The sequence below is a fragment of the Mus pahari genome, chromosome 13 (assembly GCF_900095145.1).
Source record: "Mus pahari chromosome 13, PAHARI_EIJ_v1.1, whole genome shotgun sequence".
Taxonomy (NCBI): Eukaryota; Metazoa; Chordata; class Mammalia; order Rodentia; family Muridae; genus Mus; species Mus pahari.
This window is the reverse complement of record NC_034602.1, coordinates 64,707,604-64,734,049: the sequence shown is the minus strand read 5'-3', so window position 1 is coordinate 64,734,049 and position 26,446 is coordinate 64,707,604. Positions and strand designations below refer to the sequence as shown.

Sequence of the window (26,446 nt, the reverse complement as noted above, 5' to 3'; positions counted from 1 at the left end):
GCATGTATCTTACTGCACATTGGTCTTGGTATGAAACTAGGCTTTTTTTATTATGACGTTGGAAAGCCACAAAATATGCTCACACACTGAGGTACACACTAGCACACACCTTCGGCAATGCACAAACAAACGCCTCCTCCAAGTTTTTAAGCATGAGTTAACTTTCTCCCCTTTGCTGTGACAAAGGACTTGCACTGAGTGCCACTGGAGTTTCTTCAGATGTGCAGAAAGCAATGAGTTACAGCATAGATAAACACACTGGAAGTATTTCTACAAGTGTGACCATACAGAACACTAAATCTTCCATAATTAATGCTTGCTTTTGTTTTTTCTTTTTGCTGCTGAGTAAGCATGAGATTGTGGCTCTAGCTTTCCTTCTACCATCTGAGCAGTAAGCATGAGATATTTCCTCAGCTCTTTAGTTGAACTGTATCACTGCATGGTTTCAACTATTTCTGTAGCCAGTGGGAGCTCAGCATTGTATGCTTTAACCAGGGAGCACAGTGCAGCAACCATCAAGGAAATCGTCTATTGTCAGGACATTCGGATCTTTGCTTTTGGGGAAAAATTACTAGTTTTTTTTAACTGTGAAAATATGCTTACCATGCAAAATTAAGATGTTACAGCTTGCCAAAGCGACCTGTGGTTTCATTCTCTAGAGATCCTGTTAGTATGTTGGCATGTTTCTAGTCATGACCTTTTTACATACACACACATACAGTTCGTTACTATTCCTTTAATGAACACAGAACCGTACAGCAATGCCCAGCTATAGTTTCTTCTTTATTCATGCTGTTGTGTCTTCCATAAGCTCACAGCTCTTAGGTCACAGCCTTTACTGATTATTCTAGATCAGTAGCTCATGCCCAGATTTACCTTATAAATAAGGCTGCAGTTTTATGTCTTTGTACATGTCAATAATTATTTCCTTAGCATAAGTGCCTGCTTTTTTGTGGGTTTTGACACACTTTAAGGACTTAAGTACTGACAAATGGTCAACAGCAATATGCCAACTTAAGTGCTTTACAACGTCCCAGAAGTTGCTCATTGCACAGTACCATTCTTGATGCTCCTGATTTAATAAGCAAAATCAAAAACCAAATCAATCTGACATATTGTAATTACTTAAGTCAGGTGGATACTTTTCATGTCTGGTGTTTGGTTGCAAACACTAATGTGTTTTGAAATGTTAAACTCTGTTTTCTTTGCGGGGAGGGGGTGGTCTTTCCTTTATCTTTTTTTTTTTTTCCTATTGAAGTTTTCATCTAACTAATTTGTGAATGATATTCATGTTAATCCACTAGCAGTATTTAAAATCTTTTATGTTTGACATTTGATATGTTTAGCAATTGGTATTTTTTGAGTATAGATGGCATTTTTATGCGTCAAATCTGTTTCTTCTCCCCTGGGTTTGTTTCTTGAAGTTTTATGGAAGATGTTGTGGGATGCCTGTTTACATCATCCGTTTATGCCCGCGTCTGTGTGATGTTGCTCCCCTCATTTTGTGGGTGAGGCGACAGCCTCCTTCAGGAGCAGGATGGGAGCTGAGTTCCTGCAGCCTCCTGTGAGCCTGCTTTGTCCTGCTTAGCCCGACTTGATTTTTTGCCTTTGGTGTCATGTTGCAGTCGTCTACCTCTCAAGATGATTCGGATCTTCACCTGCGTTGTCTTTCAGTATAATTATGGCTTAAGGCTTAACTCATATTTATCCAATAATTTCTGAGATCACTTCCTTTCTCTTCTGCAGATACAGAATAATTACTTGTAGCTTTTTATTCACAACTTTTCTATTGTTTTCAAAGTGTTGCTATATTCTTCCTCCCCAACCCCTGCAAACCCATATTAATAATGTTAGTTCAACAAACTTCTGCTCGGCTTGCCCCTTGTGTAAGAGTCTCTGCTGGGCTCTGTAGGGATCTGTGCATGACGGAGATGGAGTCTATCTTTCGAGAAACTGGTGAGGTATTGTAAAGAGAAAGCTGCAGAGGGAACTTCAGGATGAACTGTGATAACTAGGAAAGAGCCACATGGAGGAGAGTGGGGTTGGAGGCTGAGGACAAAGCTGATGGGGAAGATGTGGGTGAGTCAGTGAGGAAGGACTTGTGGGGGAGTCAGGTGGGGGCTGGAGGGAGGGAACTCAGACTGCAAAGTGGGAGAACCATAGAGCCACTTGTAGGCAGGGAGGAGTAAAGATCAAATGAGATGTGTGTGTTCACGTGTACGTGTGCGCGCGTGTGTGCATGTGCATGTGTGTGCGTGTGCATGTGTGTGTGCGTGTGCATGTGTGTGTGCGTGCATGTGTGCATGTGTGTGTGCGCATGTGTGCACGCGTGTGTGCGTGTGTGTGTGCGTGTGTGTGTGTGTGTGTGTGTGTGTGTGTGTGTTGTATATAACGAGCCTGGCATGTAATCAGCACTAAGTTAAACACTCATGATCTCCACTAGAACAAAGGGTGGGAAATGCTGACCGTGGAGGAGTCCCACCTTGTGAACTTGAACTTATTGTCTAGCACCGTCTCACGATTGATGTTTTTGTGTTAGTAGCTGCTTTGCAGTTTTGTGCCTTCCCAGAGCTGCTCATGCTGTGTTTGAAGGAGGTCAGGATATCACTGAAGGAAAATAAACTTAATTAACTTGGAGCCAGTTTTATTAAACTCTTTATATAATGCTTTTATTTTGAAAACTGTTCATTTGTTGTGGATTAACCTTAGAAAGAAGTTTAATTAAGAAAGCCTGGTAATCTCAGTTATAGATCGTAATCACAGTTAAATTGAAATAATTCAAATAGTAGGGTGTGTATGTGCTCGTGTGTGCAAGCCTGTGCCTTTCATTACTCCAAAATAGTGACTTAAAATAATATATTGGGGTGATTCCATTTTATTTCAGACGGTGAATGGGCTTTTACAGAGGCATCCTCAGTGCTTTGCCATTGTTGATTTGGGTATGTGGAGGATTCTTCTGAGTGAAGACAGCCTCACTGCCTGCCCTCCTGGAGAGATGCAGTCAGTGTTTTGTACTACATAGTTTTTGTTCAAGATTGTGTTGGGCGCTGAAGGGCATGTAGTGCTGTGGGCCCACCTTCTACTCCAACGCTAAAAATTGCTGTTAGGCTCCTCATCCTCTATGCCAGCCAAAATGACTTCCACTTCCCAATGCTCCCAAAGGGTCAGTGTCACCAAGCTCTATTCTGAGCTAATATGCTGAAAGGATGAAAGGGCACTTGAAATTAGGTGGCTAACTATATAGGTAACTGTCATTCACATTAGTTGGGAGTTTTATAATGTTTATAGTCTCTTAGTTTCCTCTTGGGACCAGCATTTTCAAGAATGCCAAGCAAGTAATTTTTTTGTGTAAAATATTATTCCAGTCAAAATCATGCTTGTTGCTACCTAAAGCAATAAGGCGACTCACAAGGAATCTAGCAGCTGTCCAGAAAAGCCTCTGGATACAGAGCAGATGATGGTCACTTGGCTGAGTCGATCTCAGGCTGCTGTCATAAAGTAGACACAAGAAAGATGAAAAGTCATTTTCTTTCATATTTCAACACTCTTTGTAGTCTAGAGAGAATAGCAATCTAGTTTCTTGGTGGTAGCACTCTGAGTACCGTTGTTTTCATATAGATACTATTCACATTTTGTGACCTACATAGCTAGTCTGATTTGCAAGAAATTTTCTTATTCTAGAGATCCCAAATAGGTACAGAGAGAAATTGTAACTATACCATATTCCCTTAAGATGATGATTCCAAGTTGTACACAGCACTTTAACTGACTGTCCCGCTAACCAGACGTTAGTTTACATGGCCATACCAAGTTGCAATGCATGCTGGGAAATACAATCTTCTTTTCTGTTGGGTGTCTATATGCAAAGCTTAAGGAGTTGTTATCTATTAAAGTAATAAAGGAGTGTATGGCGGCATGTTGCATTATGGCTGTCCGGAAGCAAAGGCCTCTAACCCAAACTAGGGTTGCATAACCCTTTAGTCTTTCCTTAGAGCTTCTTTGATGGCTAACTCCCATGTCCAAAAGTATTCACAACCTCCCAAAACAGCACCATAATCCGGGTGCCACCTAACCTTATCTGAACCTGTTGGGGACATTTCACATTCAAACCATTAGCAGGTCACCTTTAGCTAATTTCACAATCTTCAAAAAGCATTTGTTACATTGGCAATGCAGATGCGATGAACCAAGTCAGTCCTTGGTGCGATGTTTGCATTTCACATTAATGCTCTGGGCTGCACTGTCATATAGACATGAGGGCTGGGTCAGCTAACATACTTGTAGATCACACGTGGGTGCAGAGATAGAAACTAGTGAAGCTTTCTTCTTAGAGGTGTTATCAGACAGCCCCTAAATAGTCTTTGCCATCTTAAGAGCCAGAATGTAAAGAGGATGGAAACTTTACAAGGAAGAAATCATGTTCTTCTCATAATCCTGCTAAATGTTAGTTTTCATTTCTCAAGTTTCAGAAAATATTTTATTCGGCTTCCCAAAAAGAAACCTTTGATCCTTTCCTACCTCCTCTGCAAGCTTCTGCATGGTCTTGGTTTCCTCTCAGAAGCTTTCTTAGCCTGACATGCCAGCCTGCACCATTTGTCCCAAACTCTGTGACTCTAGGAATGCTGTCTATTATCTCTGACTAACTCTTTGTTTTGCAACTGTTTATATATTACTGTTATATTTTATAACTGTTACTGTTCTATATGATATATATGTTACTGTCTGCACTTGTCTCTTATCTGTGAAAGGAAGTAGACAGTGTCCACTTACCAGATAAGCCTCTTTATCCAGCGTATAGTGCTTGGATATGCACTTGTTAAACCAGCAAATATGAGAATTAATGGGTGCAATCAAAGGGAGGAAGAACTGGCAACAAAGTAACAGGAAAGCTGGCATGTGGCAAGGGCCATAGTCACAGCTGCTTGAGAGGGTGAGGCAGGAGGATTGCTGCAGCCTAAGATTTCACACCTAGGCGAGACAGGTTTTAAAAACAAAGAGTGGTGGTGGGGGACAGATAAGAGATAGATGTCCATTTGATTTCATTAAGTTGATCAGCTATAGTTCTGTCTGGCCTTCCCAAATGCCAGAGCCTTCCGAGTAGGGGTCTATTCGGAAGAAGCTTTGTCTCTCCAGTGCCTACCTGCTTCCCGTGGAGGTCATTCCTTCTGCATAGTGAAGTCCTGACTCACTCACTTATTGTAGGAAGCAGAGGGGACCAGAGGGTGATGGGTGTGACAGCAATTCTGTACTGCCTTGCTGGTGTACTGGCTAAAGTGACAGTCACATTTCCTTCCCAAGATGTCTCATCAGTTCAGAGCTGATCTGTAGTGCTACAGGAGGCTTAAGGAGAGATTGAGCAGTGCTTCTTCAGCTATGTACTGTATTTTGTCACTTCACAAAAATAAAAAATTTCAGGACGTTGTCTGAACCTAATTAGATTTCTAATTAGAATACAATAAACAAAAACAACAAAAACCTATCCAATATTTTTAGACAAAATATATTTTGCTTACCCTTTAAGTTATATATTTTTAATTAATTAATTAATTAATTAATTTTTTGTTGGTTTTTTTAAAGACAGGGTTTCTCTGTATAGCCCTGGCTGTCCTGGAACTCACTTTATAGACCAGGCTGGCCTCAAACTCATAAATCCGCCTGCCTCTGCCTCCCAAGTGCTGGGATTAAAGGTGTGCGCCACCACCACCCGGCAAGTTGTAAATTTTTGAAAGATGTTTATAAGTAAGCATGTTTTTATTTAATTTAAGTTTAAATATTAAATAACACTTTTTATATTTAGATTTATTATTACTTATGTGTATGCATAAGGTTCTATGTGTGAATATGTGCCCATCATTACAGCTGCTTGAGAGCTGAGAACCATTGGATCTCCCTAGAGCTGGAGCTACAGGTGTCTGTGAGCCACCCAGCATGGGTTCATGGGTTCATGAACTTGGGTCCTCTTCAAGAACAATATGTGTCCCTAACTTCTGAGGCATTTCTCCTGCCCCAAGATACCACCTTTTCACTATGGTGTATTTAGTTACTTCTGCACTAGTGGTTCATTCCCCTCTGAGCAATCCTGCTCTGTAAATGAACACAAAGGTGACATTTCAGTGGCAGAAGAATCAGAAGGGGGTAGGTAGGTAAATGCTGTGCAGAGACATGAACAGAGGACAGTAGAGAAAACAGGGCTCCATTGTTAGGTACTTAGTGACCAAAGGAAGATGTCAGAGCTTAGAGGCTACAAGGACTCTAGAATGCTGCAGGACTGTAAAACAAGAGCTAGAGAGGCCTTTAAGTCTTCTAAGGTAGTGCTCCCATTTAATAATGAGAAAGCCGAAGTGACAAATCCGAGTCACCAGGAGCAGCAGTACCTTACATACTGGTTAAGTGCTTCGGCAGGCTGTGATTACACCATCCATGGGAGCAAAGTGAACGAGGTCAGTGTTCTGACCAGTCATTGATCTCTTTCTCCTTTCATGTGTTCTGAAAGGGGAGGAAGACAAACATAGACAAACTAACAAGAATCCTGTTTATGGCACGTGTTCAGTCAGCATAGGACTGATTTCATAGAGCCTGGAGAAAATGAAATAGTCATTAGTACATAGGTGTACAAACTCACCAGATTACTTTCATGTTAAAACACTGATCCGTATTGTACAAAACATACAAGGGAAAATAAATTTGGAAAACATTAGTTTTGTATTTAGTGAATTTGTACATCTAGTATTTTTCATCTCTAAAGAAAGGAAACTCAAAAATTTGAAGCAAGCTAAAACCTATCTTATTACATGGTTTTAAGAAATAGAATTGATTTATTTTCTAATAATATTTTCTCTTAGATAGAAAAGTTATTAACTCTAAAAGTGATTTATATGTTTCTGTTTGTTTGAGCACCTTGTGCGTTTCTATATTTCATTCAAACTCCAATGGAATTCCATGGAGATGGCTAAAATATGCTGCCCCTGTTGTGGGGGGAGGTTTTATCTGTCGTCAGTAGAATATGAAACACCAGAGTATATTGAAATTGCAGCTAAGCCTGTCTGTAGTCAACATGGTCTGTAGCAAATATGCACAGTGGTTGTGTGTATTGAGCTGCACAGGCAGTAGTATTTGTATGACTGATAGGAATCTTTATTATGCACAAAGCTCTGCATGCTAACTTTACCGAATAAAAGGCACTTCTTTTGACAGAGGACAGAGGGTGAGACGGGGTTGTGGGGACTCACTGTTTCATGTCAGCAGATGTTTCTAACTTTGTCGTGAACTTACTGTACACTGCCATCTAACTCCCAGAACTCTTACAAACCGAGGAAATAAAACAATTTCAGACTTCATTAATATGAGTTTCATTTTATTTTTCCACTTGTCTGGTTTAGTCATTTGATTGAAGTGGATATGGGGAATATAGTTGGTTTATTCGACCAGTATTTTCAGTGTATGTTAGGATATACTTAGCATTACAGGAGAAGCTAAGGACTCAAAGATAACAACTGCCTTGACAGTTCTCTTGGTGTGTGTGTCATGTATGCCATGGGACGTGTATGGAAGTTCCAGGACTTCTTTTGGTGTGTGTGTCCTGTATGCCATGGGACGTGTGTGGAAGTTCCAGGACTTCTCTTGGTGTGTGTGTCCTGTATGCCATGGGATGTGTGTGGAAGTTCCAGGACTTCTCTTGGTGTGTGTGTCCTGTATGCCATGGGACGTGTGTGGAAGTTCCAGGACTTCTCTTGGTGTGTGTGTCCNTGTCCTGTATGCCATGGGACGTGTGTGGAAGTTCCAGGACTTCTCTTGGTGTGTGTGTCCTGTATGCCATGGGACGTGTGTGGAAGTTCCAGGACAAGCTTGGGTACTAGCCATACCTTTCACCCTGTTTGAGCCAGGATCTCAGTTGTTCATACAGCAAACTATCTGGCTTATGTGCTGTTATGGGTCCTCCTACTCTCACCCCTCATCATGTTACAGGAGTGAGGGATTACAAATACATGCTTCCACATCTGGATTTGCATGGGTGAGCTTTGGCCCACACACTTGTTCAGCAAATGCTTTATCTTCTGAGCCATCTTCCCAGTCTACTGGCTGTTGATCCTACTGTGTCCTTCTGCTGTTGTTGAGACATTGTCATCTATTATGATGCTGATTTCCTTGTGTGTGATGACTGTTATAAGTTGCCTTTGTGTGTATGATCCTTTCTTTCTCTGCTTTCTCCACCTGTTTTTACTTTTAATGAATTTTTTAGTTTTATAATGTTTAATTCTGGATTTTTGTTGTTGTTGTTGTTTTACATTCACCCTGCTTGGTATATATTGTGTATCATGTATCTCTTGATTAATGCTTTAAACCAGTCCTGGACACTTAACATCCATTATCTTATCCAATATGTTTCTTCTCTAGTTTTTAAATTCTGGAACTCCAATGAGACTATATTTTAGAACTGGAATGCTGGCTCAACTGGATAAGTCACTTAAAAGGCCACAAAGAAAATCTGAATAACATTTAAAAGATTGAAGTCATAATGGCATGACAATCAATAACAGAAGACGTTTTGGAAAATTAACAAATATGTGGAAATTAGACAATATGCTCCTGAACAATTAATGGGTAAGAAAAAAACATTTTGAGAGAAACAAAATTGAGCAAACAACATAATAAAATTTACAAGATACAGCAAAAGTAGTTCTAAGAAGAAATCTTATAACAATAAACAACTATAAATAAAATAGTTCTGGGGTCCTGGCATTCTTCTTATTTAATTCACCTTTGTGGCCTCTCACTGTATCTTTTCTCAATTTTTTAGGAAATAGAGTCTATGGCAAAATTTATATGGAAATACTTCAAAGAAAATAGAGGGAGGTACCTTTAAAGGAAAGAGACTGCCTCTAGCTGTTCAGCCATGAAGGGGATGCGAAGAGACTCTTCATGTTGCTGTTACAGCTATTTGCAGGGGCAGAGGCTGTGTTGAGAATTTATCATCAAGATTGCGCCTGCCTCCCCATGGTCTCAGTGTTTGTCACAAGAATCTTTAACTATCTTTTCCTTAGCTGTATCTTCTGGTGTCTCTACATGGCTATGAATAAAGCCAGCAGCTTCATGGGACGAGTTGGGTTAGACATAGGCAATGTGCTTCTTGGTTTGCACTATGCTGGCTGTTATACACTCCTGTCAAAGCTGTCCCCGAGGCAGCCTGAAGGAGTTGGCAGTGCTGGGATGTGGCAGGATAGCACCTCATTGGCTCAGGCATTCCATTAACGGACAGCCAGGTCTTGTCTAGGAATTGGAGAGTTGCGGGCAGGGAAATCACTAAGAGTGTGTAAATATGTCCAGTTCACCAGCCCCTTCTAAACAGAAGCCTCTCTTCGGAGAGGAAGGTAATAAACGTAGTAATAAAGGCAGGGCTAAAGCAAACACACATACTTTAAAGTTGAGGGCTCATCTTATTGACTTTCCATCAGAGCCTGGTGAGGTGTGGGGTACTGTACAAGGACTTGAGACCTGAGATTTAAATGCTTTACAATAGCTTAAATTATAGCTTTTTGTGCCATTCTTTTACGAAAATAGGAAATCTACCATCTAAATTTATACCAGTGTACTTTAAAAATAGGAGAATAAGGGGGCTGGAGAGATGGCTCAGCGGTTAAGAGCACTGACTGCTCTTCCGAAGGTCCTGAGTTCAATTCCCAACAACCACATGGTGGCTCACAACCATCTGTAATGAGACCCAATGTCCTCTTCTGGAGTGTCTGAAGACAGCTACAGTGTACTTACATGTAATAAATAATAATCATAATTTAAAAAAACAAACAAAAATAGGAGAATATTAGTTAATATTAGTTAATTTCTGTAAAATCTAATTTAAAGAAACTAGAAATATTTTCGATGCCAAAGTGCTTTGCAGCTACCATTAAATCAGAAACCCAGCCACTGAGGAGGCCTTGCTTCCTCTCAGGTTATTTCTGTTTTTAAATGTAGTTTTCTCTTGGAAGAGTTCAGCCTTCTAGACAGTCTTAAAAGAGAAATTACTTGATGTGCTGAATCCAAGAAGAGAACGGAGAAGCAAAGAGTGGAGAGCAGAGAGCCAGGCACGTCCACTGACTTCATGGTTCACTGCCTCTGTCATTCAGTAGGGAACATCCCAAAACCATTTCTTACGCTGATGTAGTCTACAGTACTACTGACCACACTGTTGCTAGAAGACACCAAGACCTCGTCCTCACACTGGATAAGGTGACCGTGAGGAGCAGTGCTCTGTTACTGAGAAGTCACTCTCCTACAGGAACCTCAGACCCAGCCACTGAAGGGCCAGTCTCCTTACTTCTAGTGTGGGCTGTGAGATGTATTCAAACAGTAATCAAGGTAATGGCCTTTCCACTGCCCCTTTTCACAGCCATTCCTGTTGTCTCCGCCCCTTTTCACAGCTATTTCCATCCAGGCATTTGACCTCTCAGCTCTGCCCTGAGAATAGCTAACATTTATGTTTTTATGTTTTCAAATATCTCTTTAGTGGTCAAAACTAAAACTCATATCATTTCTGCTACTCAGGAAGAGTTATGGGATTGTTGCATGGCCAGATTAAAAAGCAAGCAAGGCCACGGAGAGATGACTCAGCGGTTAAGAGTACTGACCCTAGTTTGATTCTGAGCGCCTACACGGAGGCTCACAAATATCTGTAACTCCAACCTTGAGAGATGCAATGGCCCCCTTTGGCCTCTGTGGGTACTACATTGACATGGTATACAGATACATGCAAACAAAACACCCATACACATAAAATAAAAGAGGAAAAGAAAAAAAGTAAAAGAAAAAAATTGAAAGGCAAGCAAAGAAAAGAAGGAAATTAAATAGGCTTTACACTGTGTAGTCATACTGTGGGATATTTTATAACTGCACCAATAGTGCAAGCCAAGCATGGACACACTGAGTTGGTACCCATCGCAGGAGTGTGATTTATTTTTTCTTAGTGAGGATTTGGAAAGCTCAGCCCTGACCTGTTTTTATTATTTATATTGGTTCCCTTGATGATAGACAAGCAGGCCTAACCTGGGGCCAACAGTACCAGCAGGAAATTTAGGTCACGGATAGTTGCATTTTAAAAACTCCAGTTCTAAGACTGCTCCACCATGGTAACAGATTGATGCTAACAGGACACAGAGCTCATAAATCATTAAAGGTGGCCAGATAGAGACAAATGGCTGGGGGTGTTGTTGACCGCACACTTCCCAACTCCCCGTGGTGCTCTGTGGTGCTCTCAGAAGTCACTTGCCCCTCATTTCATGCAACTTAAGGCCCTACTGGCCTGTTTACAGGAAACAGCCGCTTAATCGGCCAGCTCTGTCCAAAGCCCAGTGTCACATCATTTCCCAAGAGATGGAGAAAACATTACAAAAACCTGTCTCCCTACCCCACCCCCAACAGCTGTGTGTTTTAAGTGGACAGCCATTGAAGTTGTTCTTCCCATCTTTCCCCCAGATCAGCACCTTCCCCCTGTCCCCTTAGCCAAAGGGACGAGTGTCCCAGTGAGGTTACTTGCTGAAACCTATAAAGGTTTTATGTTTCCTCGCTCTTGCTTTGGATAAATGCTAATTTGTAACAAGAACTCTAAGTGGATGGCTCTGTTCTTCCTAGGATGCAGGAAGTGTGGCCGGGTGTAATGGCATTTTAAAAAGGTATTGAGGTAAAATATAATATTGAAATGTACAGCTCGATGAATTTTTACTAAGCAAAGCCAGCTGCATAATCACTACCCAGATCGGCCTGAAGGATTATCAGCAGTCCTAGAAGGCGGGCCTGTCTGCCTGATCGGCCTGGAAGATCATCAGCAGTCCTAGAAGGCCTGCCTGTCTGCCTGACCTCCTTCTTATCATGGGGAAGGGACTGCTAAAAACAGGTTACTTTCCCATGGACTCTGCAATTTACATAAAGGGGATAATACAGTGTTACGTTTCTGACTTTTTATACAGCGTTATGTTCTGAGATGTAACCTTGCTTTATAATATGGATCACTCTTTCTCACTGCTCTGTTGAGTTAGACTACCTTAGATTTTCCTTGGGGGCATATTTTGGGACGAGTTGTTGTTTTATTTTTTGAGGCAGGATCTCACGATGTCTCCCCTGGCTGCCCTAGAACTCTATGTAACCTTAGACTTAGAGAGACCCTCCTTTATCTGCCTCCTGTGCAGTATGGGGAACTAAAGGTGTATGTCACCATGCTCAGCTTAAATAGAAGAAAAAGTTTGTGGAACTTATCTTTACAGCCATGAAGACAACACTATTTCTCAGTCCCTCAGAGTCATCCTTTCTGCAGGCCCGGAAAGCCAATTAGTTCCAAGTTTCCCAAATAGAGATTAAGTTTAGGCAAACACCCATGCTGTGAGATCCCCAGTCTCCACTGCTTGCATCTTCTGTGTATTGCAGCTGGCTTTCTGTTGCTTATTCTGTTAGTTTTGTAATCCTGGACTTAAATGTCTCCCTCTCTAAACATCCTTTCCTGTCTGCCATTCCCTCTGAACCACCTCTTTCTATGATCTGTTGTGTAAACATCTTAAAATAATTCTGAAGCCTTCTCCACGTATCAGCCCATCAGCACCCTGGGCTGGCACGAGCGGCACGGGGTCTCCCAGTCTGGTAGCGACAGTGCTCTTGCCTTGGCTCAAGCCTCAGTGTTTCTCATTTGCAGTCTTGACTTATTCCCCATCTTCCTGCTTCTTCCCATCTCTCCATGCTCTGTTCTTGTCACTACACCCTGAGTGATACTCTTGAAAACAGATCAGATCACAGCAATTCTCTACTCAAGATCCCTGGGAATTCTATCTCAGAAGAAAAGCAGAAGTTCTAGCCAGCAGCTGGCTAAGCAGTCCTGAGGGGTCTGCTCTTTCTGCTTCATCCCTTACCATCCTTCTGTTTCCCTGCCTGAGAGCACTGAGCCTGTCCAGACAACGTTTGCCTCGTTGGTATGACTCTCATCCTGCTACTTCCCATCCCAAGCCCGGGCCACAGTCCCAGTCTACCACATTGAAATCGGCTGCTGTTGGAGACTGTTGCTCTCCTGCTTTCTGACTTCAGAATCCTGTTCCTTTCTGTGCATATCTCTTCAGTGTATTGCATTGTTTATTTCATTTTATTTATTCATTGTGATGTGTATGAGAGATGCGTAGAAAGAGAAAGACAGGGAGAGACAGAGAGAGATGAAGAAAAGAAAGGGGAGGAAGGGAAGGAGGAAAAGAGGGAGGGAGGGAGGGAGGGAGGGAGAGAGAGACAGACAGACAGACAGACAGACAGACAGACAGACAGACAGAGACAGGGAGACAGGGACACACACACACACACAGGGAGAGAGAGAGAGAGAGAGAGAGAGAGAGAGAGAGAGAGCATGTGCTGTGGCATACTTGCAGAGAGCAGGGCACACCTCATAGGAATCAGTTTTCTCCTTTTCCCACGTAGGTTCAAGGGATCAGCAGTCTTGGGCCATCAGGCTTGGGAGCCAAGCGCCTTCACATACTGAGTCCTCTAGCTGACTTGACACACAGAACACTGTGCTGTTTGTATGGCACATGCTGTATGCTGCAGTGGGATAGAACCCGAGACCAGTTCTGTCTTATGTCTGAGGGACTTTTGTATGATACTGTCTGTCTGTAACTAGTGCTAGGAAGTGAGGTAAGCATGGCATAGTTACAGTCTGGCTTAACGGTTGTGGCTGGAACGACCTTGATTGCGGTTCTGTAGCTAGTCATGTACCTTGCCAAAGGGCTGTAAGGAGCTGTAGGTCAGCCTATCAGCTTTGCAGGGTTACAGCCATCTGCTGCTTTTACGTTTATGGTTTATCTATTATCTCATGAGTTGGACACTTCGTTTTAGCTGACATCATTGGTACAATGTTCCCTATCCCAAGGGTCTAGATTCCCCTTTTCCACAAACTTTGCTCTGTCCTGACCAGGAAGCACTGGAGAAGAAAGATGTGCTGACAACTGTGGGTCAGATCCCAGTTCAGGGCTGCCGGGAGGGTACAAGCATGAGGATTTGAGTTCGGATCCCCATGATGCATGTGCAAAGCTGGCCATTCTTGTAATCCCACTACTGGGGAGGCAGAAACAGTAGCATCCCTAGAGGTTTGCTAGTTAGTCAGTCTGGCCAATCAGCAGCCTCCAAGTTAAGTGAGACACCTGTTCCAAAAAAGAAAAGCAAGCAAAGGACGGGAGTGATTGAGGAAGACGACGGTGTCTGCTTGTTGCATCCTAGTGCCCATGCGCCAGCACATAAATGTGTACAGACAGAGACATATAGAGCAGTTGGGAGGAGTAAGATACTCTATAATTGTATGATTAGTTATGGTTTATTTTTTTCTCTTAGAAGGGAATTGGATATGAGTAATGGAATTCTGGGTAAAAAGACCTAAGAAGATATAATAGCTTCTCTGGGATCAAAATCTGATCACATTTAACTCAAAACCAGAGGTTAGAGAAGTCTGAGACGAAGGGTGGGAAGGGAAAGTACATTCTTTACAGAGAGAAACATGTGTGCAATCACGGGGACAAATGGAAATGGTGCAGAAGGTTTAACCACAATGTGTGGGAAGAGAATTACGATGGATGGGACTGAGGAGTTAATAGGCCAAAAAGGTAGAAGGCATGCCTGCCATTAACTAAGATCAAGTAAGTTTAAGTGGATTTATTTATTTGTTTGTTTGTTTGTTCGTTCATTCATTCATTCTAGAATGAGTCAGATCGTGGTCAGAAGCAATGATAGCTGAAACACGGGCAGTAGCTGAAGTATAGAGGAGATAGGGGGTGTGCAGGATTGTAAGAGCTTCATGACTGATTTGGAGGACTCCAAAACAAGTCGAAATCTCTCCGTCAACTGGGTGGAGATGACAGCACACAGCAGTGTAGATCCAGAGCAGAAGAGCAGGGGTGAGGGCTTGTTTAACACAAATGGTAGCCAGATGTCGGAGAAGAGAATACTTGAGTAGTGGAGAAAAGGGAAAAGTGTATTCTAAATAAAGAGATAGCCATGTGCAAACGCACAGGGACAAATAGAAATGGCACAGAGGTTCACACAGTCTATAAGGAAAAGATTTTAGCTGTAGTTCTACTGAGTTTATTTGCTGGTTATATGTCTGAATGGAGAAATCCAATAGATTGTTGGTGAGTTAGGAGCAAGGGAGAGAAATTTGAGTAAAACTAATGCATTTATCAATTTTAAGAGTTAGCAGTCAAGTAGAGGATGTCATATAGTGACTTGAGCAGGATTCTTTAGTTTACCTTTCTACTATAGTCTAGAAATCTTTGAGTGGGGCTGGAGAGATGGCTCAGTGGTTAAGAGCACTTACTGCTCTTCCAGAGGTCCTGAGTTCAATTCCCAGCAACCACATGGTGGCTCATAACCATCTGGAAATGGGATCTGATGGCCCCTTCTGGTGTGGCTGAAGACAGCAACAATGTACTCATTAAAATAAATAAATATATAAAATAAAAACAAAAAAGAAAGAAATCTTTGAGTGGCCCTTTCTAGATGCTAGTTATGTGATGGGATCCATGGATTACAAACACTGAAATCATTGAAATCAACTTGGAAACTTCTTAGAGAGAAAGCCTCACCAGGCTCCATCTCAGACCTGATTTCTTCAGCAGGAGTCTCAAGTCAATCATTGTATCTGAGAAACTCTAGTCCAGGAAATCCATCTTTTTATCTTATTGCTTAGCCTTTCTCTCTAAGAACATAGCCATAGCTGGCTTACCATTTAAGCTATGGGGAGGGGAAAAGAATAGAAAAGAATGAATCTGAGGTTGTCTTCTGACTGTCACCAGTGTACACCACCACACATGGTTGGATTTCTAATCTTAAAGTAACAAATGAAAATTTTAAACTTTTGGTTTCCAACCATGTGTGGTGGTGTACACCTTTTATCCCAGCACTTGGGAGGCAGAGACAGGTGGATCTCTGAATCTGAGGCCAGCCTAATGTACACAGTGAGTTCCAGGACAGCAAGAGTTACATAATACAGAACCCCTGTCACACGGGGAAAAAAAAAATCCCATCACATACTAGTATAGATAGCAACTTCATCAAGTGCAACTGTTTTTAAATAAAACTAGAGAGTAAGTGAGAGCGGCGTCGGCCTGTGCTCTGAGTTGTACATCTCTGCTGACAGAAACCAGCAGGCTCACTGTCCTGTTCGCTGGCTGCCAGATGCCGGTTTGGAGAGAATGTTAGTTAGAAAGGAATTCTTGGAGAAGGAATGTCTTGACAGCTGCTCCAGATGTTTATGGATATTATTTTTGATACCATATTTACACTTTGCAAGTTCTGATTTCTTAAAGTCATAATGTAGAATTGGAAATCATATCAGTGAACTCTTTGTGGGTCTCTCTCTCTCTCTCTCTCTCTCTCTCTCTCTCTCTCTCTCTCTCTCTCTCGTTTACATTAACATCATTGGCCTATATTTTGGATGGACTTTTTTTTTTCCCCATGCCTGATTTTGGGAGCTTTGATTCACTAAAAGTTACAGAATTTACAAATTTTCCTACAATTTATTGCATAATTTTGGAAAAACAAATTCACATTTTAATGTCACCATTGGTCCTATTAGAAAAATCTGTAAGAATAGAGAATCTGGCAATAGCAGAGAAATGTTTTCCAAAACTTGAGTTTTGCTTAGAAGCCAAGGTTTTATCAGTCGTTTTCCTGGAAGATCCAAGCTCATTTTGTTGTTACTGTTGCTGTTTTCCCCTTGGTACAGAGTCTTGCTGTATGGCCCGGGCTGGGCTGGTGATTGCTGTGTGTCCTAGGCTGGTGCTAGATTGGATTCCTTCCCCCTCGAGTCGGGTACTGAAATGGTAGGCGTCTGCTACCATACCCAGCTTCACTTGATTAGTTGTTGCCAAATGCTCCATCCTTAGTAATTGCCATTTCTTTGTCATTATTTCAAGGATCAATGACATTACTCAAGACCAGTAATTAGTTCAGATTCCTCTTGAGCAGGATTCTTTCGTTTACCTTTCTACTATAGTCTAGAAATCTTTGAGTGGCCCTTTTTAGATGCTAGTTATATGATGGGATCCATGGATTACATTTGCCAAGTGCCTCTCCTAGAGAGAAATCACTGTACAGAAGATGGACTGGCTTACACATCATTTCATTTTGTTATATACACTATTAAAAATATGGCTGAAGTCCCTTATTGTCCTTGTCCTCTACCCCCCACTTCCTGTTTGAGTCTCTAGAACTGAAATGGCTGGTGTTTGTTACCCAGCCCCATGTCATCAAGGGAATCCTTAAGTGAAACTGTGTTTTCGTTCTTGTTTTCGGGGTGAGAGATAAAACCTGAGTTTTCAGAGCTCCAACACAGAGCTGTATACCTTGCCCTTGTTTTTCAGACCAGCTATCAGTGACAGCCTGGTGGTAAACAGCACAGCTGTGAAGAGACTCCATGACCAAGGCGACTCTCAGGAAAGAAAGCATTTAATTGGCTTGCTTACAGTTTCAGAGGATTAGTCTGTTATCACCATGGCAAGAGTAACACACATGGTGCCAGGGCAGTAGCTGAGAGCAGGCGGAGAGAGAGAAAGGACTCCTGTGAGATTCTGAACTATAAAAGCCCATCTCCTAGTGACACCCCTCCTCCTTCTCATGCAGTTCACCAACTGGGGAGTGAGGATGTGAATACATAACCTTGTGGGGTTGATCTCATTCCTGAGGGATCTGTCTGCCTTTACAACAAAACCTGTTAAGTATACTGGCAGTTAGGGTTAGGGTTAAATTCTAGCATGAGTTTTTGAGAGGACAAACAATTAAAATTTCACACCCTATCACAAGCAACTGTTCTTTCTCAGTGAGAGCTACATGCTCTAATGTGGAGCTTCTCATTTTCAACCTCACAGACTGCTTGCATTAATGCACTCTTGCTTCTGTAGCAAAGGACCACAAACTTCAAAACACACATTTATTTCTCCTTCTGTAGAACGTACTGAATTAGCATTGAATGTTATATGGGATGTCTTCTTCTCCAGAGAGTGTGAGAAGGATTTGTTTCCTTGTTCTTTCTGTTTCCAGAGCCTCTGTCTGTATTCATTGGCTTGAGCTTTCTCTCATCAATCTTCAGGGACAGGACTGTTGCCTCTCTGCGTCACCTCATCAATGGGCATAGCTGGGAAAAGTCGACACCTTTAAGAAAGCCTGTGATTAGGTTGGTCCTCCTCACATAATGTAGGATCATTGCCTCATCTCAAGAACTGCAGTGTTAGAGCTTGACCTTACACTGCCCTCCATGGGCTCTGGTTTTTCACAAGACCTCAGCTTATGGTGGTATTTTGAAGAAAGTGAACCTTTAAGGACAGTGAGTGGGTTTTCAACCTGTGGGCTCATCACCCCTCTGGGGTTCAAATATCAGATATCCTACATATTATGTTTACCTTATGGTTTATCATAATATGTAGCAAAACTATAGTTAGGAAGTAGCAGCAGAAATAATTTTGTGGTGTGTGGGGGTCATCTCTACAACATGACTAACTGTATTAACAGGTCACAGAATGTTGAGAGCCACTGCTTTCGAAGCTAGAGCCTGGTTTGCAAGTCACTAGGTGTGGACCCTTGAAGGTAATAACTACCATGGGTTCTCACTGGCCTTGTGGCTTCCTGTCTGCTGAGTGTGACTAGCGTGTAACACAAGCTTCCACATTCACAGGGTGGTCTGTTTCTGCTGACACGCCTTCTCCAATGTGATAAACAGAGATCCTTTAAAGCCACAAGCTAAAAGGGATGTTGACAACCTTGGGTTGCTTTTGTCGAGACAACACGAAAAGTGGTTACTATGGAGAACTGGAGCCAGGAGAGCAGGTGCTGCTGGGATAAACTTGATCATGTGGGTCTAGTAGGCCTTTGACCTGGCTTTCCGGGCCAGGAGGAAGTAGTTTGGAGGTATGGGGGTTACAGGAGCTTTCCAGAGTGCTATAACATTTTTGTTTTCCTTTTGTTAAGATGTGTGTGTGTGTGTGTGTGTGTGTTGTGTGTCTGTGTCTCTGTGTGTGCGTGTGTGTGTCTGTGTGTGCGTAAGAGAGAGGGGGAGGGAGATGGACACATGTGTAAAAGAGTAATATGTGTGTGGACTGTATATGTGTGTGAGACAGAATTGTATATGTGTGAAAAAGTTTTATGTGTGGATTGTGTGTGTGTGTGTGTGTGTAAAAGAGAAAAGGGGAGGAAGAATTATGTATATATGAGTGTGAGAGAGACAGAGATCTATATGTGAAAGAGAGTTATATATGTATGGGACTGTGTATATTGTGTATTTGTGACTGTGTGTGACTTGTGCATGCACACATGTGTGTGTTTGTGTGTGTGTGTGTCAGTGCCTGAGCAGGCCATAAGATGATACTGCATTCACTAAAGCTGGAGTTACAAGTGGTTGCGACCCATCTGATAAGGGAGCTGGGAACTAAACTCGGGTTTTCTGGAAGAACAGCAGGTGCTCTTAAACCACAGAGTAGTCTCTCCAGCCCAGGAGCTTTTCCTAAGGGCTATTCTGAAGGGTGCTGAGGAAACCAGACTACCAACAAAAATGCAGAGCGAAAGGATGGCTCCTGAGGTCTCAGATGGAAGTGAAACCCCTGGTAAGAACTGGGCTTGAAGCTCTGTGACCTTCGGGCAAATCTGCCTATATTTTTCCCATGTCTTGAACATTTGAATAAAACCACATTGAAAAATAATGGACTAATCTATTTGGCAGATAAAATTCTCAAAATATAATATTCATGCTGTGGCATGGTTATTGTTTCCTACGTTTTGCCTGACTTACAGCAAGAGTCCAGAGCAAAAGCAGAGCAGAGGCCTTTGAAAGGCATGAACTGGGCAAGCAGAGGGACATAGAGACATTACAGTTGTGTTCAGGGTGGGCAGGGGTGATGCAGGTGTACCTGTGAGTTGACTGCGAGGCCGTAGTCCACGGCAGAGAAGTCACACTTTGCACTGGGGAGTAGGAACTGTTTCTTAAAGGCAAGCCCTCCTAGATGGAAAGCCCAGGCTGCTGAGTGCTGAGCATCTACACCTCAGAGACTGTTGCTCAGAAAAGCCTTTCCCTTGGCAACCAGGCAGAAAAGCTCATGGGTTGACTCTGAAAGGCCCCTTTGGGCTTGTGCTTCCGAGGGAACTCTTCAGCTTATGGACTATTCTGAAGACAGAGGCAGTGTGGGGAGGCGAGGCCTCCTTAGCAGAGATGGCTCACTAGGAACAGGGTTTCCTGCCCTGAGTTCCTCCTTTCTGTCTGCCACGATGTGAACAGCCTTTGCCTCAGGCTGCTGCCAGGGATCGAGCTGCTCCTACTGTCTAGCTTTCTCAAACACTGAAATCTTTCTGCAATTGTAAGCTGAGATAAACTGTCCTCTTTGTGCTGTTTCTATAAGGCGTGTGATCACAGAGATGGAAGTACGTCACAGTCTTCATCACATCTGGAAAGCCTCTGTCCCACATGGGAACGGCCACAGACTGCAGGACGTGGGGCATCATTCTGCCCCCCCCCTGCTGTCTTGGGTCTTGGTAGGTGTACACAAAGCACTTACTGGAGGGGGCTCCTCCCTCAGGAGGATGCTGGCTCTTTATGCCCAGGTGGCAGTGGTGTGTGCCTGTACCAGGATTTGGGTGTTTCCAGTGCAAATGCCAACACCTTATTCCTCCTTCCACTCACCTCTGAGCCACTTGTATCCTGGGTCTTGCTTTGTTCTTTATTATGTAAAATTATTTTTTATAATTAAATAATGTACTTACTTGGTATGTGTATTTATTTGTACATGTGTTGATACTTGTGTATATCAATGAATTATTCTTACAGTTTTACATTCTGCCTGGGTTGTACAAAAGAAAACATTCCTTGAAAAAATTATTCGAAATAACATATTGGTTTTAATTATAGCAGGTACTGTGTGGAGCCAGAGTGAGCACTTTTCAGAGACTCCCATTGCCACCTCTCTCTAACCTGCATTCGCTTGCTGACTGACAGGATTGTTGTGTAGAGTTCTCTGCTAGTGGGTTGGGGTTGGTTGAGAGTCTGCAGGTTCTGCTCCCAGATGAGCAGGTGGGGCCGGCCTGGACCAGCCTGCTGCCATATGGAATACAGTCCTCACAGCGGAACAGAGGCAACTCTTGGACTTCACCGTCAAGCTTTTCTAAGGACAACATACCTTTTTAAGAGGGCCTTTGTGGAGTTGCTGGGGACTGATTCAAGAATAACAAGAGCCCAGACTCAGAAATAACAAATTTCTTTGTCACCTTAGACACAGCTTAGGTCCTCTACCTCCTACTAGAAGATCTACTTGTGTAGAAAGGAATAGGAAACTTAATCCCAGTTACTTTACAAAGAAGCCATTTTGTGGTTGGCTGTGCTTGTCTCATCAATAGCAGCATTTAGTAACATTTGCGTTTCTTTGGCCTTTCACTGGTGGTTGCAGTAAAGCCGTGACTGGGTTTTGCCTTCAGTATCTGTAGGCTAACCCTCCTTTCTCTGCAATTGCCAAAGAGGTATTCCTAAAATATGTGCTATTCCCATACCAGCTTTCTTAACTAGTCCTCCAAGAAAGGAGAGCATAGGGCTCTGGGTGGTGGCAACAGAATCGAAGGTCACATGACAGATGCTGCTCTGTTGCTAGAACAAGCTGGTGAAGTATCCTAAATGCTGTCAAATGTGTTCTGCAAAGTTAGCCCCGAGAAAGCAGAATCACCTTGCATTTGAGTCTGTATGAAGACTCTCCGATTGTGGGGGTGACTTCGTTTGTAAAGCGGAGTGGTTGACGTGCTCTGAGAAGTGATTTGCCAGTGTGATACAGTGCAATACATAAATGTGTGCCTGTGTAATGGGGCTGCCTAATATTCAGACATTTTTATTTCATAAATGGGGAAGTTTAGATTTGGAATGTTAGCATTTCTCCAAGATCATACAGCTTGTGGCACAGATCCTTTCAAATACTACCCCCTCCACACATACCCTGCTACTCCTGCTGAAGTTGTTTGTTTTGCTTTTAAAAAAATTCGGTCTAGGGAGTCTCTAATCTTTTCTTTCCTCTCATGAGGAAAAGGAGGCATTGCCAGGAGAGATGGCTCAGTGGTTAAAAGTGCTGGCTGCTCTTCTGGAAGACTTAAGTTGTTCCTGGCATCTACATCAGGTGGCTCCCAGTTACTTCTAACCCCAGCTTCAGAGAACCCACCACCCACTTTAAACAGGTTCTAAGGTTGAACTCGGGTCCTTGTGTTTGCAAGGCAAGCAGTTTCCTGACTGAGGCATCCCTCCAGCCCTAGTTCAGTCACATTTTCACCAATTTGAACTGATGGCTATTTCTTGTGTACTTTAGGTTATATGAAAAGACTACTTTATGTTGTTTTTAAAATTATTCCATTGGTGGTCAGCTGAGAAGTGGTTATGGCAGTGTAATACAGTGCACTGCAGTTGCCTCCTGAGTCCTTTTCTCAAGCTCCTCTCCTCCACCCTCCCTCCACCTTCTTCCTCTCCTCTCCCCTCCCCTCCCGTCCCCTCCCCTCCCTTCCCCTCCCTTCCCCTCTCCTCCCCTCTCTCCTTCCCCCTCCTCTTCCTCCTCTCATCCTCTCCCACCTCCTTTGCTCTTCCTCCTCCCCTTCCCCTCTTCTTCCTTGCATGTCTTTTAGGCGCTGTAAGATTTCCCGTCCTCCTGTGTTTTCCTTCTGTACCCTAGGTATCAGCCGTCTCTGGGGTCTCTGTTTGGTTGTTTCTTCATTTGTTTGTTTTGTTTTAACTAAAGAAAACTGTCAGAGATTAGGATCTGGGTGTGTTCATTGTCATTGAGGTGTCATGGTTTTTAGATCATCTCAGGGTCTGTTGTTTCTGAACGTTTCTGCCTAACTATGATAAAGCTGCTTTTTTAAAAACACTCTATAGTTTTCTGAGTAGGTAACAATAAGCATATGACTTGCTGCCTTCTGCTCTCAGTAGGAAAGTAAATGGAGCGCTTGGGATAGTGTGGCTTCTGCTCTGCGTCCTCTAGTCAGATCATAACATCTGGATGTGAAGATCTCCTAAGATGCTAGGGAACTATATAAAGGGACAGTCAGAATTGGAATTACGTTTTCACATTGGGGTATTTTTGTTTTCCCATAATTCTCACATTTTTGTAACTGTCCACTGTTCTTGGCTTTGTGTCAAAGTCAACTATTGACTTCTCGCGATGGTTGAAGCATATATTAAATATAATTTTGTTGGTACATGCAATGGAAGTTGTGTTTGTGTCTCTAGTGAGATATTTTTCTCTCTAGCATATATCATAGACCAGAGACTTAGAAAGACAGGCCTGAGGAGCAGGTGCCGGCAAGTGCTTTTTAACAAATGAGTCTCTTGCCTGATCCCTTTTAGACTCATTTTTAAACAGCTCCTGCACTGAGGGAAAAGGCGTAGGCCCCTTCCAGGGTAGACACGTTGTATGTTTAGCTGATTATTAGGAACTGCTATTGAGAGGGGATGCCCCCCCCATCATCTGCTTCTTATCATCCAAGATGCTGGTGCTTTGGGGTGACCTTCCTTGAGTGGATGTGGTACCAAGAGCTCTTTTGGGGTGGCTGTTTTATTGTATCAACCTTCCGCTGTTCGCTTCATTCTGGTTAAAGGAAGCATCTGTACAGCATTCTTGGTCTCTGTGTCTCCTCACTAACATGGCTTCTGCAAGTAAAAGAGTGAGTAGCCACGCGTGCCAACACATGCGATTCCTGACGTTCTGCCTCCCCGTTTCCCTTCCTGCTGCCCTGTCTTCTGTGGGCTTCCCTCTGTGGCTACAGCACCACAGCATTTACATCCTCAGCTTTTCAACCCTGTTTCCCTATGGCATGAGCTATGAGAGCAGAGAATTTGTTCACCTTTTTTCCCAGGCCTAGAATCATGGAGCACAGTAGGTGTTCAGGGAACATTCATAAATGGATAATATGAGTTTCAAGTTCAGATAACTTGCCTTTAATTAGAATATGAGTACTAGTGTCTTTTTACCTAAAACTGCAAGATTTGTGCTGTTGATGTGTGTAGTTTTTGGTAGACTGCAGTCCCTGGCCACTCCTAGTGAGGCAGTGCTCTTACCACATGGAAGGAATCCTGAAATTCTCTTCTGAGTGCCACTTAGTAAGTTGGTGGGTGAACTAACACCATTGTTGTCATGATGATGATGATGATGATTTGATGTGGTATACTGGAGAGATGGCTCACTGTTTAGAGCAATCTTGTTTGCTCAAATCACGATAAGATCTTTGTCAAAGGTCCTGAAACCTCACTTGCCATTTTATAAAATGGGTTTTTCAGAAGCAAATGTCTAATGCCAGACTTCTTACAGCATCCTGTCCAGTATTGATAAACACGAAAGTTAAAGAGTATGGCCAGCAAGTCCATAAAGGTTTTGTAAGCCACCTTGGCACTAGCGTCCATCCCAAGCTATGACCTGTGGGCTGACAGATCTTCCTCTCCTTGCTTCCATTTCAGAGCCTCGGGGATTCAACCATGGCTGGTGTGCTAACTCAGCTGCTGCCGATGATTAAGTCCTCAAGCCAGAGAACCGGGGAGGACCTCAACCTTGAGGAACTGCTGATCCTGCTCATATACATTTACTCTGTCCCTGGAGATGTCACGCTGGACAGAGACCTGGGAGAAGTGGAAGAAAAGGTGAAGAAAGCATTGGCCTGTGTCCTCTCTGAGGAGTCTGAGCTGTCCCCTTTGCTGCAGAAGATCACAGGTGAGTGTGGAACAAACCCTGCAGATACATGGAGCTGTCAGCCACCTGCAGGACCAGCCTGTCTTTCCCATAGCTTCCTTTTCTAGAAGCTGTAGTGGAATGGTCTGCTAAGTGCTTATCAGAATTCATAGTTGTTGGTGTCAAAGCCTCGGTCAAATAGCAAAATATTCAGAGAAAAAAATTATCTTGTAAGGTCTTAACACAGTGTCACAAGATTAGAACTGGCCATTTTCAGCAATTTAATATTATTTTGAGGAATTTAATATTAATTCTTCATTTGAATTATACTTAATTAGTACTATCCAAAATGACATTGTAGCATCCCCGTAGAGTAGGTTGTGCTAGTTTGGGGAATCTACAATTGTCTGAAACTGTAATGATTCACCTCCAGTAAGAGCATTCACATGTAGTCTGTTAACTCATTGTCAATAATTTACATTTTGTGTAAAACTAATTGCTATAAGTCATGGCTAGAAGTTATTGAAGCCTACACATAAAGCACAAATACTTTTAAAGCAGTCCAAGTTTCTTTTCATACACACACACACACACACACACACACACACACGTGTGTGTGTGTGTGTGTGTGTGTGTGTTTGAGAGAGAGAGAGAGAGGGAGAGAGAGAAGAAAAGAGAGAAAAGAGAGAAGAGGAGAGGAGAGGAGAGGAGAGGAGAGGAGAGGAGAGAGAGGAGAGAGAGAGGAGAGAGCGAGCGAGCGAGCATGTTTAGGTATATGTAGACATCCCTTGTCAGGTAAGCTTAAGTGAGGCAGGATATACATCCTCTTGACCCCTGTGGCTCTCATAGGGAGTGTGGGGACTTCTGTGATCCATGCCATGGTGCTGGAGATCTTAGTGTCCATGTGTGCTTTATTTTGTGCCTACTTCTGACCTTTTCTGTACCTGGTTGTGGAGACTAAACCCTGATGAGATAGAAACCTCATTCATTCTCCACAGACAGGAAGCGTTTCCTTGCCTAGCATGGAACCTGTTTGCCGGTTTCTAATCCACTTAAGTAAAACTTGTGGAGTCTGTTGCCGTTTTGTTAAGTACAGCACTATCTGCCATTACGTGTGTTTATTTCACCGGAAATAAATATTGACTTAGAATGGTTTAATATGGTTTATACAATGCTTAGAATAGAGCTTTGATTTAAAGTAAAATTGGATGCTAGGAGAATTTCATTGGAAATTATGTTTAAATGAGCAGTTCCCCAGACAGACAGCAAGGCTAGTGTGTGTGTTCTAGTTATGGTTGTTTGGGTAGACTTTATAACGTCTGGATGTGGAGAGCTTGTTGCTGGAACTGAAGTAATGCTCTAGGAATCCTCTCTCGCGCTCTCAAGGTGCTCATTCACCCGCAGTTCCTTTTTTATTAGTTCCTTTGCACTTGCTCAGGATATTGCCTTTTTGTGCTTTGAAAACACTTCTGTGAAATCACGTTGGTATAGGAAAAAGTTGTTAGTTCAAAATGTAAAAATCAAAAAATAATAAATTGTGGAATTTCTAAATTTTGCCCACACATTTTTTTTCTTTACCAATATTAACCTTTAAGCAGTATTGATTATTTAGTAGAAGTGGCACTGAGTATGTTACTTTGGCATATGTCAACTCATCACTGAAAAACATACACATACAATTACACACAAACACCATACAAGTAGCACAAATTTTCTTTCTCTCTCTCTCTCTCTCTCTCTCTCTCTCTCTCTCTCTCTCTCTCTCTCTCTCC

General features: G+C 42.6%; 1 protein-coding gene across 1 annotated transcript in view; it reads left to right on the top strand.

Moving 5' to 3' along the window:
- Positions 1-26,446, top strand: part of Scfd2 (sec1 family domain containing 2) — a 317,786-nt gene that overhangs the window by 99,050 nt on the left and 192,290 nt on the right. The window contains exon 5 of the mRNA XM_021210860.2: positions 24,467-24,716. Within this exon, the coding sequence (XP_021066519.1) occupies positions 24,467-24,716 (250 nt within the window). The remainder of the gene's footprint in view (positions 1-24,466; positions 24,717-26,446) is intronic.